This window comes from Muscardinus avellanarius, assembly GCF_963383645.1.
Source record: "Muscardinus avellanarius genome assembly, chromosome: 6".
Lineage (NCBI taxonomy): Eukaryota > Metazoa > Chordata > Mammalia > Rodentia > Gliridae > Muscardinus > Muscardinus avellanarius.
This window is the reverse complement of record NC_137791.1, coordinates 99030350-99051460: the sequence shown is the minus strand read 5'-3', so window position 1 is coordinate 99051460 and position 21111 is coordinate 99030350. Positions and strand designations below refer to the sequence as shown.

General features: G+C 38.7%; 1 protein-coding gene across 1 annotated transcript in view; it reads right to left on the bottom strand.

The window, feature by feature from the left end:
- Positions 1 to 21111, bottom strand: part of CORIN (corin, serine peptidase) — a gene marked incomplete at both ends in the record, with an annotated part of 277623 nt that overhangs the window by 49422 nt on the left and 207090 nt on the right. Inside the window, 4 exons of the mRNA XM_080697928.1 lie at positions 1056 to 1169; positions 8869 to 8976; positions 10770 to 10915; positions 15441 to 15672. Coding sequence (XP_080554054.1) covers positions 1056 to 1169; positions 8869 to 8976; positions 10770 to 10915; positions 15441 to 15672 — 600 coding nt within the window. The remainder of the gene's footprint in view (positions 1 to 1055; positions 1170 to 8868; positions 8977 to 10769; positions 10916 to 15440; positions 15673 to 21111) is intronic.

Below are 21111 nucleotides of genomic sequence, written 5' to 3'. Positions count from 1 at the left end.
TATGGCCTCAAGAATCTACTCTACAGTTGACTTTTATATGATAATAAGACATTTATGCATATAGTAGTAAAATAATAAATGCTTTCATTGTTTGTCAATTTGAGCTGAGTTTTCCATTACTTGCAAGTAAAGTATCTTAAAAGACATTTTTCTCTGGTTCTTAAGATAATGCCTATTTATTAAATGTTTAAAATGATTTTTAAAACACAAAAATTTAATAATCTCACCACTCAGTGATTATAATTGTAAATTTTGTATGACCTTCTAATCTTTCTCTATTTGTATTTTCAAAAATTAGAAGAACAGTGCATATAACATCATACATTCTGTTTTGTTCAAGTGATGTGGTGAGGATAACTGTCCTCCAAAGTCCTATTCATTTAAGGGTTTGTCCCCAGCCTGGAGCACTACGGGGAGGTGTTGGATCCACTAAGAGGAGGAGCCTCGTGGGAGATCTTTCCATCACTGAGGCATGCCTTGAAGGGGATCCCGGGATGCCAGCCCTTTCTTCTTCCTCTCTTTTCTTATCCAACCATTAAGTGAACGGACCTTCTCTGCTTGTACTCTCTTGCATGATATGTTGTTTCATCAAAGGTACAACAAGCAATGAGTCTACTGGATCATGGACTGACACTTCTAAAACTGTGAGTCAAAATAAATCTTTCCTTCTGTTAAGTTGATTACCTCTGGCATTTTGTTACTGTAATAAGAAGCTTACTAAGATATCACCTAAAGATGTATAATGAACCCAGATTGCTCTATAGTTTAATTTTAATATTTGTCTATTATTTCATTTTGTGGTTGCATTATATACCCACTGTTTTTGGATATTCATAAGTATTTAAATTTTTATTTACAGATAGATTTTAATTTACAGATAGATTAGTTTAGTTAGATTAATACCATGAATATACTTTATACATGTTTTATTGTCCTATATCTTTACACATAGAGATTTGGTCAAAAGGTCTAAGCAAATTAAAAGCTTTTGATACATGTTTCCAGATTTCTAGTCTGTGATGTAAGTGTGTTGGCAATTTTGTGTTGACACTTACAGCAGTTTTTTTCATCCATGCTATCAGGGCAGTCTGGAAACCCATCACAGATCACTGAGTGCTTCAAACACTGTTTGTTGGATGGACACTCCCAAAGGTCTCTCTCTTTACAACCTGAAGACAGAAGAAAAGGTTCTTTGAAATAGATATAGAGTTGAAAAGTTTGAAGAATTTGATCGAGCAACATAGAAAAACTATAATATAAAGGAATGATTTCTTTTGTCTAAAGAATTTTGACACCTGTGTATACCATGAATGATGTGATTTTAAAGGAAAAAAACCGAACAGTAATGTCTACTGTGTACTATATACAGTACCGCTCTCGTAACTGATGATCAAAATCAACATAATGAAAAACAGGGGGAATGAAAAAGCAACTGTACATTAACATTCATCTTTAGCTCTTTCTTTTGCTTCTTTAGTTAAATTGCCAACATGTAAGACTTCTCTATAAAATGATTAGTCGTGCTTTTAAGCAAATATGCCAAGGCCTAGAAGTCTAAAGATATGCCATCTTAGGATGTATTTTCAGTCTATAAATTAAGAGATTTGTATGGTTAGCCAAAGATGTTTCTTCTAAATACCTACAAAACTAGTTTAAAACCCTGATGCAAAAGTAACTACCACAAAGGTAGTAAGAAATATGAAGTTGGGAACTTTATCAAGTAATTGAGAAATCAACATAATTTGGGAAAGATCAGGACTGTAAGTCTCTAACTTGAACTACAATTTGCCCATGTAATAGCAAATACTTAAGACAGACTTTTAAAATGATTATCTGATGCAAATGCAGTGCCTTTTATATGTCTGCTAAAGCATGTCAGGAAGCAGTGGTCTGCACACAGCAGATTCTCTACACATTTTCATTTTAAACAAAATTTCATTTCATGTAAGGAGCAAAAAGCATCTAGTTTCCAGGAAAATATTATTTATTTTAAGGTGAATAATATGCAAAGTAATGACCAAATAAAATTTTCTCTTTAAAAATGTTATTTCTCAGCTGGGCGTGGTGGCACACACCTGTAATCCCAGTACTTGGGAGGCTGAGAGGAGAGGATTGCAGGGTGTATAACTTAGAGGTAGAATGCCTCTGGGCTTACCCTAGAATCACACACATACACACACACACACACACACACACACACACACACCACAAAATGTTATTTCTCATCTGATTTAGTACATTAACTCATGGAAATCTTATAAATGATTGATTTCATTTTCTTGGAGCCCATTATGAAAATCTGATTTTTTGGAAAAATTTTAAATATCTAAATTTTTAAAAATTTTTATTCAAAGCAGTTATCAAAATAAGTCACCAGAATAGAAGTTTTTTACTGAGCTAAAATTAGACTGTTTTTACCATGCAAAGGGATAATAAATAAAGAATGAGAATCCTTCACTGGCTGTTCATCTGGAGTGGTCTTAGGCCCAGAGACATCTATTCCAGGAACTCATCAGAGATATTAGTTGGAACTTTCAACTGGCAGAGGATATAGACATCATCTGCAGAGTCCTCTGAATACTTGAGAAGGAGTCAAAAATCTGCCCTCTGTGACTGAGTTCCCATCATGGAGTGCTCATTCCAGCAAAGAGCAGAGGAAATTAGGAGAGAGTTCCTAATATCCCACAGTGCCTGCCCAGCATCAGGCCTGCCTTCCTCATCAAAAAACACACGCCTTGCTGCTAGAGGAAGAAAGAAAACTGTGAGTCCTTCTGATTCACACGGTGCCTGCCTAAGAGAAGGAAGAACTAGGACATTTGAATGAGCTCACAAAGGCAGATCTAGATTCCCCCAAATCAGCAATATCACCCTGGATGAGGGGGCTGGAAAAATCTAGATCCAGGGAGGGGCCTAGTAGCCTCATGTGCATTTGGGGACATTGAATAAAAATAAGGAGACAGTGGAAACACCCAGGGGGCTGCTGTATAATATTATTTTTTCTGAAAAAAGGACGGTAAGCCAATGCCTTTGTGAATATATATAAGGCCTTCTAATCTGTATCCTCACAAATATTACTAATGATAATAAGAGATAGCATTTATTATCTACTGTACATCCATATTCTAGACATTAGTTTTAATTCTTACCATAATACCACAATGTCAGTATTACAGTCACCATTTTATAAGTGAGAAAACTAAGGATTAAAAAATAAAATAAATTATTCCAAATCACAGTTCTGTAGAGAAAAGTCCAAATAGGATCCAGTCTTTAGTTGCAATCCTTTGTAATATAAGAACTTAAAATATGCATGAGGGTAGGAGCGAAAGAAGCTTTAGTTAGACAATTGGATTGCAATCCTGGCTCCAGATGTTACCAGCTATGTAACTTTAAATAAGTTACTTAAATTCTCTGAATCTCAGTCTTGATATCTTTAAAATAATAATAACACCATTCCTAGGAGTGCTATAAATATTGAGTAGTCTCAATGTTAATAAACATTAAACATAAATTTATCTTTCTGTACATTCTCTTTATCATAAAATTTGCATGGTCTGCTCCTTCTCTGATGGAGTGGAGTGATTTTGAGCATAAATGAATTAGAATAAAAATGTCAAGACTTTAGTCACAAGGAAGACACTTTGTAAGACGATATCTTTGTGTAATTATGTCTTAAATGTACATTCTACAAGGAGAAAGGTTTGACTCCATTAAAATCAGGTATGAATGGGATGGGATATTTTATGCAGCTATAGGTTAGAAAACCAAGTATTGTTGATATCAGAAGGACACCCAGCACACCGGGGAAACGGGAAGGCCCACCTAGTCAGCACATCTGATTGTTCCCAGAATTTTCCCAGTTTCAGACACCAAATGTTCCTATCCTAGAACCCCCATGATCCTAAGTCAACTGGAAGGATGGCTACTCCTAAGGGGGCCAGGCATTCTGTTGGCTTCTTTGCTACTCTGGCTCTCATTTTCTCAACTCTGTGAAACTCTCATTTTCTCACCTCTCCTGCCAGAGGTGGGTGCCCTGAACTAGAGCAACTGGTTTCTCTAAAAAAAAAGTTGTCATTATAAAACAGGGAGTTCCTTTAAAGCAAATGTCCTGTAAGAACCTCTTAGTTATGCAAATATGGGGGAATTAGGCTCACTTCTCCCCCTAAATTGTGTGGAATAAAATATATCTTGCCCTCCAGAATGGGGCTGCTCACACAGAGAAAGAAAGACTGAGGATTCTGTCTGTGTCCTTGGGCTAGCTGAGGGTAGGGCAGTCACATCCAGCCATCCTGGGCCAGTGTCTTCTCCAAGAGGTAGCATGGAGGTGACCTTAGAGCAGACCATAGGAGTTATAGAAACCAGCGCTCAGGTCTAGTGGGGGAAGAGCCTTCTCCAGTGTGCTTAACTCTGAGAGATGTGTGGTGGCAGAGGGCTCAGCTGGCCTAGCACCTGCACTGCGGCCAGCACAGAGGACCTGCCTCCGCTGGGCTCCACGCCTGAGCAGGAAGGGCAGCAGCAAGTGGCCCGGCTGCATCTGCAGCAGGGAGTTGCAGCACCTCCCCAGTTCCCATGTCCCTTTAAAGGTGCCATCTTCATTTCCTCTTTAACATGGGGTGGCCTCATGCCCTGTGACAGAGGCAGGGTAAGGGAATGGGGAGGGCTTTGGGCTGCAGAATGGGGACCCTCCTCAATGGCTGAAATCCTGGAGACAGGAACATCCACTCTAAAATAAGCACTATCTCTAGGAGAAGACACTGTCCTAATACAAGTATTTACTGTAAGAGCCAAGGACTTTTCCAGCCCGTGCTTGGACATGCATGCCAGGCCACTCACTGTCCACTGCAGAAACAGTGTCAGCAAGGCCATGGGAGGGAGGACTCCCTCCCTGCAATGAGATCCTTGGGCTGAACTTTAATACCCGGGAATACCCTTCTGAATTTCCTATTGCCATGGCAGCTGGGTTTTTGGTTATTGTCTTCTGAGGGTCCAACAGGGCATGTTATAACCATTCCAAGCTAGGAAGGATAAAAAGGAGGGAGTTTCTCTACATCTTACAGGTAAAACCCAGAGAAGTTAAATGAATAGACAAAAGTCACCCAGACGTCAAGTGTTAAGTCAAGATTTAAACCCAAGTCTAATTCTACACAAAATGCTTTCTGCTCTTCCAGGCCCTCTGTCCAGGGCATCACGTGAGAAAGTAAAAAGGTTAATCAAGTAGCAAAATACCTACAGGAAAGCAAAATGCCTCTCCCTTGGTATAGAAAAATAAACCCTCCAGAGAGACCAGAGATTCATTCCAAAAGTACACTTTTGTGTACGCCACATATTTGGAAATAATCACTATCACTATTGTGCTAGCAACAGAGCAAAGAATGGTCTCATCCACAAGCAAAGAGATGTAAAGGCATAGAGATTGGCTATTTGGAGTGCTGAGAACACCAGGTGAGCCCTTCTGTGTGGTCAGCTCTACAAATGCTATTTAAAAAAATCTAAAAGGACCCCCAAAAAAAAGCCTTTTGGAAAATTTTGAAACCAAGCTGTAAAACCCACAAATGTCATAGTCAGAAGTTTGAATATGCCCTATGGGAATTTTGACTGTGAGAAATGATACAGGCTATATTTAAAGGTTTTATTTGGTTTGAGCTGAAGAAGATACCAAACCTAGTGATTTTTAGTTTGGAGATAAGCAGAAAGACACTGCATGAGCCTCAGCAATTTCTATTGTTGTCAATCTTTCTCCACATAGGGTATGCCCATTTACATAGACTATCATTCAATTATTAATTATAATACTGGGTTCATGCAATAAAATGTTTTATTTTATTGGGGTATGGTGGCACATGCCTGTAATCCCAGGAGCTCAGGAGTCTGAGTCAAGGGGATCACAAGTTAAAGGCTAGCCTGGGCAGTTTAGCAAAATTCTATCTCAAAATAAATGAGGGACCTGGGGTGCAGTTCAGTGGAAGAACACTTGTAGCATATGTGGGGCCCTAAGAGCTCAAAAAATGACATCAGTTATAAAGAACTTGCCTTAACTATCATCTCGCTTAATCACACTACTGAGAAGACCTGCATCACAGCCCACTAGATGGCGGACGCAAAATGTGGCAAGAGATAACCTCAGCCTCATACGCTCAAACTTACAGTGTGGCAGCAAAGCTCAAACATTATGTTATTTTCCTTAGCTTTTTCTTTTTTTTTTTTTTTTTACATCATTCTGGTTCATTTCTTTGCCTAAATCTTTGCCTTATTCTTCACTGCTTGGATATCAATGCTTGGAAAATGTTATGTTGGTGAAAAAAACCCTCATTTTTATCAATGCTACTTTCATAGACAGCCTCATCTATATGGTGTACATTTACTGACAAGCCATCACCCTTTAAAACAAGAAAGTACATCTACGGACCCAGTGCTGACCCTGCTCACCACCCCCTCTCTTTGGTTCTCCCAGACCCCGAGAATCAGTGAATCACAGAATCAAAGCAACTTCAGCAATAAGAATTTATCATCAAAGACATTTGAGAGCATTATTGCTCATTGCTGAATTCTAATCCATATGTTTTAAGTATGTTTATAAATTAAGTGTTTTGGCAACCATATTTTCTAGCTACTAAAGTGCTAGAAATTACAAAGTGAATTAATTTCTAACACAGACAATATTTTGTAACTGCGTTAAAGGAACTGTTTTGCAGGCAAAACCCAATAGCATTGTTAGAAGTTGGAAGGGAGCTGCAGATAATGAGAGTAATTAATCATTGTATTACTCAGTAAAGCCTAAGCATTTAAGTGCCTTTAGTGCTACAATGGCTAGAATAACTCAAAAATATGTGAAATTTGGGGTTGGAACCAGTTTCCCAGTCTCTCTGGAGCTGGTGTTTACCTTACCAGATGGCAGACCTATGCACACATGGAAACAGAAACAGGAAAACAGGAACTGGGCGACTTATGGATAGTCCTCTGTTGGGCCTCTGTCAGTCCGATTTCCTTATTTAGTTGTAAATAATGTATCCTCTCAGCACACTGGACAAGCCCATGCAAGTGCATGCATGTGTCCCAAAGGAGAACATGTGAAAAATTTCTTTTGTAAATATTAGAAAAACTGAGAACTTTCTCATAAATGAATGCTTTTAGAACAATTAATTTCACTCCAAATATATGAATTTTTTACTCATTTTTAAATTTTTAACTAGTGCTTCCAACAGTGCTGTCAGCACTGTGAACATTTAATAGTCATTAGACTTTATTTTTGTGCTACTGGGGATGGAACCCAGGGAATTCTACCTCCAAGCTCCACCCCAGCCTTAATTTTTATTCTTTATTTTGAAACTGAGTCTCACTGAGTTGCAAAGGGCCTCACTTAGTAGCTGAGGCTGTCCAGGAACCATGATCCTCCTGTCTCAGCCTCCCAAATGCTGGGGTTACAAGCGTGCGCCACCACGCCCGGCTTTAAACTATTTTATAATTTTGCTATTTTTTAAATTATGTGATTAAAGTATTGATAAAAAAAAACTCTTCTTTCGGCTAGGAACCTAATATTTTAGGCTCATTCAAACCCTATACTACACTATAGCATTTTTATTGTTTTTGCATAATATATTCCAGAATGTAAACTTTTTAGTTTTAGTAAAGCTATTTGCCAAGAAATACAGAAAACTAAGCTTTTGCATTTCTTGAATATTTAATCCCCTGCTGCAAGTTTAGGTCTAGCCACCCCAATAGAGTGCCGTGTAACCTCTTTGAATAATCTAGGATAATCCATTTTGAATTGTATTTCAGAACACCATAATCCATCAAAGTCGTTGTTAAGTAAACAGCATTCTGATACATTCTCAGTAAAGCACTATATAAGTTATATCCAATGAATTTTGATTTATTTTCTTACAGAAAGACATAAACAAGCAAATAATAGTAAGTCCTCAAAATACTGTATGCTACTCCATAGCAAAATTACCCTGGTCATTATACCATCATTCTGACAGCTGTAATTTTCCAGAAGACACACTTGTTCATATTTATAGGATTTCAGTTGATTGTTTATGACATTTTGTCTAGACCAGAAGAGCAATGTCTCCTACAGAAATTCCATTTGGGGGCATAAGGCAATATTTCATACCTCAAAGGCCAAAAGAATGAAATAATCTTAAAAGATATATTACCTTATATGCTTTGGTGAAAAAAAGTGACAATTTTATTTGGGGGCATGACAAGCTAAAAAATCATAACCAGGCTAGTCTTTGGATAGCCCTTCAATCATTTTTGCTTTACCCCAGAATATTGTTTATTAAAAAGCATTGCCTATTTTCTATTCTTGACCACATTTTGAGTTTACAAGAACCCACATTTGCAGAGAAATAAAACGGGAATTAGCTCCACTTAGATCACCACTGCATTTCTGGCCTTTCCACTATTGATTTTGGAGTTTAATGGCAGAAGCGTCAAGAAGAGTTTTATTCTTGGTGACAGAGACAAAATAAGAGAGGGCATGAAAATGAATCCCAATTATTTTGAACACTGGAACCTGAACTCTGTCTTCGTGTATCTAGATGCCTGTTTGGTAAGGTGAGAAAGGCAAAGACACTAGACCAAAAGCTCAATAACAAATGAATAGTGATTTAATAGTAATAATTCCTTACATTTGTGAGTTGTTTCCCCCTTTGCAAACTGTGTTTGTGTTTATACATAAACACCACAGTTACAGATGGAAGTGTAATTTAGGGAAAAACCAAAGAGTTAACAGGACAAAACATATTAATCTATGCTCCACTGATGAAGAATGTATTTGTATTCAGCCCTAGTCACTAATTCCTGCCATCAATGAATAGTTTATATTTTCTAGCACAGCTCTTTGCCCTAAGCACACATACATACCACAGTTTTCTTCATCACTGTCATCATCACAATCAGCCTGGCCATCGCATCTTCTGGAAGCCAGAACACAGCGTCCTGAGTGGCACTTGAAGTGACTTGGTGAGCATTCTGTTAAAAACAACATTGCTCTCAGTGGACAGAAACTCTAAACACTTCAGCTAATTTGTCTGTTTATGTGTGTGATGTGGCTGAAGGCTATTGCTGGAGACGGGGTAGTCTTCCCAAAGCAAAATGGCTAAAGCTCACATGGTTTTCTTCTGCCTGCTAGTCAGCATCTTTCTCCTTCATCTTTGGCATCCTCTCTCCAGATTAGTGATTTAGTGTCTATGCCTTCCAGTAACTAATTATCTTTTTAAATGGATCGCCTAACAATGGCCAGAGCAGGAAATACTGTGGTAGAGTCAATATTCCTGACAACTCAGCTGCCCTCAGCTGTCAAAATCATCTTCACATTCTCAGTATTGCCTCATCATGAACCAACCCCCAATTCCACTTTTATATTAATAATCCTATAATGCCAAGGCCCCTGAATACTTAAAGGAACCAAGGCTCAATGTTCATCTTTACTTTCAGGACCCTAGTATACAAGAAGCAAACCTATATAATCAGCTCTGTGAGTTGAGTATGGTTAAAACAATACACAGCGGGAACATTAAACCCATTTCTGAGTTTTATTTATGTTTTTACTTTTTGTGGTTCTGGGACTTGAACCCAAGACCATGCACATGCTAGGTAGTTACTCTACCACTGAACTATGCACCAGCTCTTATTTTTTTTTTAATTTTTGTTATTGGTGCATTGTAGTAATACATCTTAGTAGAGTTCAAGATGGTATAGGCATACATGCACACATCGCCCGATTAGCCCTTACCCAGTTTCTATGACTTTGATATGTTTGTTAAAGTACATCATGTACTCCCCTATTCCACTCTCCCATCCCCCTCAGTTAGGTCACCTTATTTGCTCATCTATAGTATCTCCTTCTTTGTCTAGAGTTCCTCCTATGACCCATTTTCTCCCTAGCTCCTGCATATTAGGGAGAGCATCTGATTTCCGATTTTTTGTGACTGACTAATCTCACTTAGCATAAAGGTCTCCAGTTCCATCCATTTACCTGTAAATGACATAATTGTGTTTTTTATGGTTGAGTAAAATTCCATTGTGTACCTATCCCATAGTTTTGTAATTCATTCATCTGTGGATGGACATCTTGGGCCAGCCCTTATTTTTATTTTTTAAATTATTTTTTATTTTTTTTTGGTAGTGGAGATTAAATCCAAGGGTATTCTACCTCTGGGCTACATCTTCAGCCTCTTTTATTTTTTTTAGTTTGGAACAGAGTCTTGTTGAGCTGCTGAGGCTGTCCTCAAACCTGTAATCCTCCTGTCTCCGCCTCCCAAGTACTGGGATTACAAGTGTGTGCTATCACACCTGACTAATTTCTTTATTTTTAAAATGATTACAGTATCTAAAAAAAATGTGTGCTAAAATCTTCAGTATAGGCCAGGCATGGGAGCATGCTTTTAATCCCAGAATCCAGGAGGCGGAAACTAGAGGATCGCAGTTTGCGGACAGCCTCAACTACTTAGTGAGGCCCTTCACAACTCAGTGAGACCCTGTTTCAAAAGATAAAAATACTAATAAAATAGGACTGGGGGTGTAGCTCAGAGGTACAATACCCCTGGTCTCCATCCCCAGTACCGGGGGAAAAAAAAAACTCTTCAGTATAATCAAATCCATTGGCCCTCTCACCTATGCAGCCTGATGTGCTACTAAATAAAGAAACAACCTCCCCTCTCCCTCTCAACAAAGAAAAAAAAAGATCAGAAAGACTTAAAAATGTAGTCCATGTGGTGTTCACCCATGTTACATGCCCCACTGTAATTAATTTAAATATTAACCTTCCACATCTTCATCAGGCATTAAGCAGGTTTGATTGTCTGAATTTTCCTCTGGAAATTGATTGCAATCTGTGTCTTCAGGCCACTGTAAGCCCACAATCCCAAGAACAGACTCACAGCGTTCTTTGGAGTGCTCACACAGTGCTCTAAGAGAGCAGGAAAGACAAAACAAACATCAGAAGCAGAAAGGGCTCCATTTGAGCTGCCTACTAGGAATGTGCCAAGGGTTGAATTCTGTGCCCGTGCGAGCCTGGGTCTGTATGAATATAGACATGCACGTACACACAGTGGGTATTTAGGAAACCAGAATGAGTAGTATCTCTACAAAAAGAACGCATTCCAGTAACATGCTTTCCGCAAAAGAAATTTCATTGCAGAAAGAAAAGTGGAGATTTCTCCAGGATGCAGATTCCTTTATCCACTTTGCCTTTTCCATTCTCTCTTTTGCTTTTCAAGAAGACACATTTTAGGCCAGGCATCGTGGAGTGCTTGGCATCCCAGTCCTTGGGAGGATGGGACAGAAGGATTTCAGGCTTGAGGCTAACCTCAGCAACGTATCGAGATCCTTTAGCAACTTAGTAAGACCCTGTTTCAAAGTAAAAAATAAAATAGGGCTGGAACATAGCTCAGAGATCAAATGTCTCCTGGGTTCAATCCCTCCTATCAAAAAATAAAAAAAGTCACATTTCCTAACCTTTTGTTCCAAGCAGGGAGGTCCCCAGCATCACTTTGGATAGTGCTACCATGAGTAATGTAGCATATACATCACTTCACCCTTGTCTGCAGTGGTCTCTCCCCTGATGACTAGCCCAGAGACATGCCATATGCCACCCTGGCTCACCTAAAGCATCAGCTCCCATACCTCAGTTTTGACCAATGTTATGGAAAAATTTGATAGTTGTCCCATACTTATTTGTGTTGAGATCAAGTTAGCTAAATGAAGTTTTTTCTTTAAAGAAAAGATACTAAGCATTCCCTAGGTGGGTTTATGTGTGTTCTTGTATTTGTGCCCAGAATATATTTTACTTGAGGTATCAGCATATCTCAAAGACTTCTTTACCTTCCATGGAAGGGGGCATGGTTTTGTCTCAATATATCATTAAGAAATGAACTATACAGCTTTCTAGCCCTGAGCCTGCGCCTCCCAACCTACACTGGCAGAGGGTGTCCAGTATAATCTTGGAGCGACCTCCTGTGACCCTGTGCTGGTGCTGCTCCCTGGGCACTGTGGGCCTCCTGTGTCTCTGTAGGTTATAACCCAACCACCTCAGGGTAGACCACCAAATCTTAGACCATCAGGGTCTCTGTGGCTGCTCTGGGCCATCTTCCTGAGAAATGCAGTTAACTTACTGTCCCGCAGTCCCAAATCTCTAGAGGACACAGTGCGCTGCTGCAGGTGCAGGATTCTCGTGCTTCGGGTCTGTCCCAATCCAGCCCACCTGCTTCACTATCAAACTACCTAACATCTCTACCATGCTATGAGGAAGCCCAAATTCACCCATGCAGAGAGGCCCGAAAGGGAAGGACTGAGACCATCAGGCGAGAGTCTACATTGATGGGGAGACAACTATGAGAGTGAACTGAGGAGCCTTTGGTTGTTCCAGTTTCCCATTTAAAAAACAAAACAAAAGCGGGGTGTGGTGACGCATGCTTGTAATTGGCACACGCTTGTAATCCCCGCACTTGGGAGGCTGAGACAGGAGGATTGCACAGGTTCCAAAACCACCCTCAGCTACTTAGTGAGGCTCTCAGCAATGTAGTGAGACCCTGTTTCCAAATAAAATATAAAAATAGGTCTGGGAGTATAGCCCAGAGGTAGAAAGCCTCTGTTTAACTAATTTGAATCTCTCTCTCTCTCTCTCTCTCTCTCTCTCTCTCTCTCTCTCTCTCTCTCTCGTAGAACAGAATAGATCTTCTAGAAAAAAAATCATCTCTAGTCATAATAAAAATAAAAACTAGCAGGGAAAGGGTAACAGTTAAATGAGAAATATTCCATAAAGCTCCACTAAGTAAAGCATAACTCCCTATTAGTTTAGCCCTAGAATTTGGGGTGAGGATGAAGTCACGTCATCCTCATATTCAGTATGCAAAAGTGGGATGTTCAATAACTGTCTGTTGAACTAGTTTTGTTGTATATTTGCAACACATGTATATATTTCAATCACTGCTATTATTTAAAATTGGCAATAGGTACCTCATTTATGGAAGATGAATTAGTGCCTGACTACCACTTTCAATTTTTTCTATACAATGGAAATAATAATATGCACACCAGAGGGCACTATTCTTATAACCTGTGTGGCATTCAGCCACAGGCAGCAACCCTGGTGGTGTACCCTCACCCAAAACTGTTGTAAGCATGAGACAGCATAATGACACTCAAGTATTTGAGTATTTGGTATACTGTAACAACTTGATAATATTTAATATTTTTCGGACATGTAACTTAAAATTCAAATGTTAAGATTAAGAAACAGTGATGGCAAAACAACATATTGCTTCATGTACTTATTAGCATATTATTTTGTGAGACTATTAAAAGTTTTATAAACAAATGTCAAAATATAAAATTCATATTGCTAGCTACCTAAGGCAAAAGATGCCTAAGTTAATATATGAAACTAAAGAATTAAAGTATCCGAAAGAAGTTCACCAAAATGTTGACTGAATAATATCTCATAACCAGTCTCTTATCTTAGTCACTTTAATATGAAACTTAAGCTGTGAATCTTTAAATTATATCCAGCTGTAAATTTATCTTTATAACTAAGAATGCTACTTTAGAAAAATTTTATGTACCAATAAAAAGAAAAGAAAATACAAGAATATGTGAGTTATTATTAAAACTAATTATTCACTAGCATGATTGACCTTACTAAGCAAAAGCAAAATGAGATTTAAAAATAACTTTCAACATAAAATTGGTATATGTTCTACTGGTGAGACTATAGAGGTATCTAGCAAAAATATTTAAAAATTTAAAAATTTTGGTAAAAAATTTTTCAGAATTATTTTTGTTCAAGCTGGCATTAATGTTTTACGCTCCCCATTTTGTATGATTTATTAAGTACTCCAAGTAATTTTGTAATTTTATTATTTCCTGCCCTGACTCTCTAGATGGCCTACTTTGTCATCCATTTGATGTCCAGTATTTAATTTATTGCTTTTCCATCTGTCCATTCTGTAGATATGATTGCTCTTTCTTAAAGCTGTATGTGACTTCTGATCCCAACATATGGTTTCTGTAGTTACCACTCAAGTCCAGACAAGCACATCTGCATAGTCCCCCTTGAAGGAAAACAGCACTGAAAAGGGTGGTAACTACCTCTGGAATAATCACATCATATGCAAATTCTCTGATGACAGCCCCTAACCCATGGCATAGACAATGGACAAAACTGCCACTAAGCCATTGTGAGTCTGTGCTTTCATCAGAGCTACATGATCCAAGGGCCTACAGCCAGCAACCAGTATGCTCCATTAATGCATTTTTGTTTCATCTCACAAAGACCCCAAACAACAGCCAGTACAATAATATTTTACCAGGTAAGAAAACAGAGGCTGAGCCAGACTGTGGCACTGATCTTAAAGCTCCACAGTAGCTAAAAATCTAAACTTGAATTCGGAAAGTGAGATCCAGAGAAACAGTCTTGGCCCCTAGAACATCACTCACATCCAAAGGCCAAGCTGCACTCGAACGTGCTTGCTGATTTCGTTTAGATATGCAAAACGCCGGCAGTGACGTCCATCCTTGTCCACACTGTAAGGATAATGTTCTGTCTCCCTGTGTAGTATCTTTAACTGAACACTGTCAAAATGCTGGATTTTAAACACATCAATGTCGAAAGAGGCATCTAAATTGTTTTTTCTGCTAACTCACATTATTTATTTACTTACTTACTTACTTACTTACTTACTTACTTACTTACGGTACTGTGGGTGGAACCCAGGGGCATTCTACCTTCGAGCCACACCCCTAGCACTATTTTCTATTCTTTATTTTGAAACAGGGTCTCACTGAGTTGCAAAGGGCCTCACTAAATACCTGAAGTTGTCATTGAACCATGATCCTCCTGTCTCAGCCTCCCAAATGCTGGGCTTACAAGCATGTGCCACCATGCCCTGCTCTAACTCGTATTTTTAAAAAGTGCTTTTTTGTTCTTCTAAAATGAGATACATGCCTTTTTATTTGATTAAAGCACATGAGCTATTATGAAAGGTAGCTCATATCTTCCTTGTTGAGTACTTGAACAATGAATTCTTTTTCACATATTTATTTTTCAACTCCTACTCTTTTTTTTTTTTTTTTTTTTTTTTTTTTTTTTTTTTTGCGGATCTGGGGATGGAACCCAGGGGCATTTGACCTCCGAGCTACACCCCCTGCCCTATTTTTAATTCTTTATTTTGAAACAGTGTCCCACTAAGTTGCAGAGGGCCTAAGTAGCTGAGGCTGTCCAAGAACCACGATCCTCCAGTCTCAGCCTCCCAAATGCTGGGATTACAAGTGTGTACCACCACGCCCTGTCTACTCCTTTACTTTAAAAATGTGTCATTTGTTAAATCCAGAGCCCCTAAGCAACATTTATTTTGTCAAAAATCAACTACATCTTCATTCTGTAGGTTCCCCCAGAGATAAAATCAGGGCACTTGCTGGAGACACCATCATATTACCTGCAAGGGGGAATGCGCTGGCCTGTATTCACATCACACTTGGGCACCAAAATGGTGCAAGCAAAGAACATAAGATACTTGTAACAGTTGGTTTGAACAAGCGCTGGAAAAAGAGAGGACTCCCAGCTGATGGATGCTTCCTTCTGAGTCCTGTGGCCAAGGTAATTTGGATAATTTGTATGGTTGTAGGGCAAATTCATACAGAGTTCCAGGGTAATTGGTTCACACTGACCTAACAAGAAAACAAACACACACATACAAAATATGAATTTTTTAAATTTTCATTTGTAGAAACAACTTTTTTTAAACTTTACACACTTAAAGTCTCTTTTCTTCTCTTATTTTATGGTAGTGAAGATGAGAATGAGAGTAGTATTAACATTTTGCTGTGGAGATCAGAAAATAAGTTTGCTAATGAAGTGCCAGGTGAACTAAGATTCATTTCTGTATATATAGCTGCTAGCAAAGTGCCCAACCTGCATCCATTAGAAAATCTCATATTTTTCCCTTGACTTATCTGAAAATTATTGTAATTCCTTCTATTCACTTTATCTTCTGATTTATTCATTACTGTTAAAATACAATAGTCCCCATTATCTTCACATTGTTAATCAATGTATTTATATATACGGCTACAACATTTTAGGGCAAGAGAGGGCTGAAATCTACTAGATGCCTCTTGCCAATGAGGATAAAATCCAAACACTGTAGCTTGGCATCCAAGGCTATTTCTTCACTCTTCGATTACAGCCTACAATCTCTGCTGCAATTATTCTGTTCCCCATGACATTGGTATTTTAAGAGTTACATTCCTAGTGTAAAGTCTTTTATATTCTTTGTATATTCTGGATATTAGCACTCTATCAAAGGGATAGCTGGTAAAGATCTTCTCCCATTCTTTAGGGTTTCTATTTAGATTCTTGATGATTTCCTTTGGTAAGCAGTAACTTTTTAGTTTGATGCCATTCCACTTGTTAATTCTTGTTTTAATTTCCTGAGCTTTGGAGATCTTGTTGAAGAAACCCATGTTCATAGCAGCCAAACTATGGAAGCAACCTAGGTGTCCATCAACAGATGAATGTATTACAAAAATATGGGAAATATACACAATGGAATTCTACTAAGCAAAAATAAAATTATGTCATTTGTAAGAAAATGGAAAGACCTGGAGAACATTATGTTAAGTGAGATTAGCCAAGCACAGAAAGAGAAGGGACATGCCCGAGCTATGGAGTATTGGGAATACCAGAAGGACGCCAGATAATGGAGGAGATACTCAGAGGAGCAAGAGAGGAAGGATAGGGAAGGAAGAAGGCTGAGGTTCATTAACGGAAATGCTACCATCGACTATGTGTATACAAGTGAATATAACATTGTCAACCTAGACACTTAGTACCAGGAGGGAGGAAAATGGGGAGGCAGGATGGGGGGCACCAAGGACTGTGTGAATGTATGCCATGTATGCCATTGTCAACATGATCTACATTATGATGTGAGACTATAATGCACCAATAAAATTATTTTAAAAGAATTATATTCCATGTGCGTCCTATTTGCTCCTCTCTTCTCTTGATATATTTCAGTCCCACAGATATAGCCATGCTTCCAACTGCCGTGTGTGCATGTGTGTGTGTGTGCATGTGCGTGCGTGCATGCGTGAGTGCGTGCGTGCGTGTGTGTGTGTGTGTGTGTGTGTGTGTGTGTGAATAGAGGCTTTCTACCTTTCTACCATTGAGCTATACCCCCAGCCCTTTTTATTTTTATACAGGTCTTCCTAAGTTGCCTCAAACGTGTGATCTTCCTGTCCTCCCAAGCACTGAGATTACAAATGTGTGCCACTATAGGTAACTTCCATATGCATGTAGTACCTATTTCTGAAATAATCCTTTCCATCTTCTCTACTAAGCTAACTCTTTCTTGGCATGGAGGACTCAATAATACCTCTTCCAGGAAGCCTTCCTGGCCAGCTTATCTTCCCATTCTTAACTCCCAGATCAAGTCTCTTCTAAGTGCCATACCATCTCAGGTACGTTCCCGTCACACACTCATTGCACTATGCTTCATTCCTTATTGATTTCCTTTCCTGCAACAATTCTGAGATTTTTAAGAAACGAGACTTTATCTCTTGATCTCAGAGTTGGAGAAAAAATAATGTACAAGGATTACCAACACACTCAATTTAGTATCTTTTAAGGAAAGGCCAATGTTTTAATACATTTTGTGTTGCTATTAAGAATACAGTAGCCAAGCGTGGTGGCCCACGCTTGTAATCCCTGCACTTAGGAGGCTGAGACAGGAGGATCGCGTAGGTTTGAAGCCAGCCTCAGCTACTTTAGTGAGGTTCTCAGCAATTTAGTGAGACCCTGTTTCCAAATAAAAATATAAAATAGGTCTGGGAGTATAGCCCAGAGGTAAAAAGCCCCTGGGTTCCACCCCCAGTACCACCAAAAAAAAAAAAAATACAGTATTCCTTCCTCATCTGTAGTTTTACCTCATGTGGTTCCAATTACCTGTGATTAACTGTGTTCTGAAAATGTTAAATTGAAAATTCAAGAAATAAACAATTCATAAGAAAAAAATGGAAAATAACGTTCCTTCCACTGGGGGAATTCCACTAACTTGATAGGAAAGAAAACACATATCTTAGTAGCTGTAGAATAATATAAACAGTCTAACACAGAGTTTGTCATGGGCTGAATGTTTGTGCCTCCCTCATCCCCAAAGTCATATGTTGAAACCCTAACTCCCAGCGCCAGTGAGAAACTTCTTGGAGATGGGGCATTTGGGAGGTAATGAGGTTGAAATACCAGTTATGCAATTGGTGTTCTCCTAAGAAAGAGTCCAGAACTATTCTTCTCTCCACCATTTGAAGATACAAGAAGACAGCCATCTGCACACCAGGAGTATGCCCTCACCAGAGACTATATCTGCAAGCACTTGATCTTAAGTTTCTACCCGGCAGAACTGTGACACAAATGTTTGTTATTTCAATCTTTCTAGGACTGTAGGAGTGAACAAAATGCTAGGAGCCCAAAGGAACGATGTAGAGCAAGAGCAACTCAAGAAACTTTCAAGGATAAATGGGTTTGGGCAGCTTTGGAGGGATGCAGTAGAGATGCTTCCCCCATCCCCTGGGTGTTCACAGTAAATGTGCCACATTCTTTGGGGTAATCAAGAGAATGTCTTGGTAAAATTAGCCCAGGCAGACTAAAGATTTAATGTCTTTTTAAGAGTAATTATTAAAATAAAATTTAATTACTTGACTAAAAAGTGGTATGCATGCAAATAGATTATAAGAACTGGAGTGAAATATTAAGGTGGCTCCAGGACGACTTCTTTTAAAGAATCAAGGGGCTTAATAGATATTATGCTTATAAGAAGCTTCATATTGCCCAGATTAAAAATGTTCTGGACAAAGTATAACAGAGCTCTCCATTTTCTGGAGAAGACACAGCACTGTGAAGTTAGCATCCCCTTGAGGATGAGGACAGAGAGGAGAGAAGAGGGTGCGGGTTTACTCTGTTCCTCATTTCCTTTAATTTGTGAAGGAGGGGTGTTATGGACTGAATGTCTGTGGTTGCCAAAGTTCATATGTTGAAATCTTGGCCCCCAATATGATGGCATTAGGAGGTGGCACTTTTGGAATGTAATTAGGTCGTGAGCTCAGAGCCTTTATGAATGGATCCGTGCCCTTATAAATGGGATCCAAGAGAACTCTCTTATCCTCTTTTTACAATAAGAAGACACAAGGAGAAGTCGGCCACCTGCAACCTGGAGGAGGGCTCTCGCTTTAACCTGCCCGAGCCGGCACCAGACCTCAGACTGGCAGCCTCCAGAGCTGTGAGAAGTCAGTGCTTTGATGCAGACACGCCTTCCGCCCTATAGCAAGGTGCTTATCATCATCCCAAGCCAAGACACGGGGAAGGTTTAAGGATTTTGTTTTCAGACTTTAAAAACACATAGTCTTTCATATTAGTAAAAACAATACAAAATGCATAAGGAAACAGATCATCAATCTCCCCCTCCCCTTTCTCTCGCCGGCTCTCAAAGCCAGTAGATGAGTTTGAATGCCTTTTTTCACCCACACGTGTACACAAGAGCATGTATAGACTTAGGCAAGATTTCTATTTGCTTTGCCAAAGGAGAAGCATGATATTCCTATTACTCTTGAACTTGCCTTTGTTATTTCATTGTTTCTCATGACCACTGTACAAGTCACCAGAAGCAGCTCAGTTTACTTTCCTCTTTAATGTTATTATAATTTAACAAAACAGGGTCATTAACACAGGTTTTTTTTGTTTTGTTTTGTTTTTTGGTGGTACTGGGATTCTTGGGAGCCCTTCTACCTCCGGGCTACACTCCCATACCAGACCTATTTTTTTATATTTTTATTTGCAAACAGGGTCTCTTAAGCCAGCACAGCTGGCTTCGAACCTACACGATCCTCCTGTCTCCGCCTCCCAAGTGCGGGGATTACAAGCGTGCGCCACCACGCCTGGCTAATTTCACACAGATTTTTGATGCAGCCTTTCCCTCCCTCTGTCACCCCAACCCAGTTTAATATTGTATTGGTGTATTTCATTTAGATGATTAATTGAACATATCACATGCATGGTTCTCCTCTCTGTTGCTATCTGGAGAATATATCATTTTTATTTGTGATAAGACATAACTTTCAAATATGTCAGAGCCAATGGAGAGAAAAGGATTAAGTGATGATCATATATTATTCTGGAGATCTTTATTGAGTGTGGTAAAGTTGATTGGATCTTGTATTTTATTTCTTCATAAGACATTCTTTAAAGATTGCTAAGCAAGCTAAACTCTGTAGACATCTATCAGCCTCCAGATCTGGGATTTATAATATCCATAATGTTTTCATTTAAGGCATTAGATTCGCTCAGGAGCCTGATTCACAATAGCCACTAGAGGGCGATCAGGTCACAAATGAAAGGATGCTGGAAAACCACAGAACCGAGTTTCCCACGCAAAGCAGATGCCATGCCTAGCACAGTGCCCTGAACATGGATGAGGCTTAGTAAATTATCTGTTAAAATATTTTTAAAAGCCTGATGATGTCTCAGTGCTCTGAATTCAATGGAAACCATGTATTAAACGATAGTAATCTACATGAAAATATATCACCTTTCAATATTCAGTTGCATATATAATATTCAAAGATTCATCTTTGTCTCAACCTCTAAACTTTTCTTTATTATCATTATTTTTAATAGTTTGATGAATTATTACAAGATGAATGTCCTTATAACTACCACTTAGATAAAGGAATGGACACCTAGAAACCCCTCCATATGTCTTATTTTATCTCAACCTTCTTCTTTCCCCCCAGGGTAACTAGTGAGTTTCAGAGCTATCATTTTCTTGTTAATAGTTATGTTTTTATACATATGCACTCTGCCTCTAGGTAGTAATTAATAGTAGTATAGTTCAGGTTCACCTGCATTTTTAAAAAATTTTTATTGGTGCATTGTAGTCATACATCTTAACGGGATAAATGATGGTGGAGATATACATGCACACATCACCCAAATATATATATATATATATATATATATATATATATATATATATATATATATATATAATTATTTTTTTTTTGAAACAGGGTCTCTTAAGCCAGTGCGGCTGGTTTCGAACCTGCACAATCCTC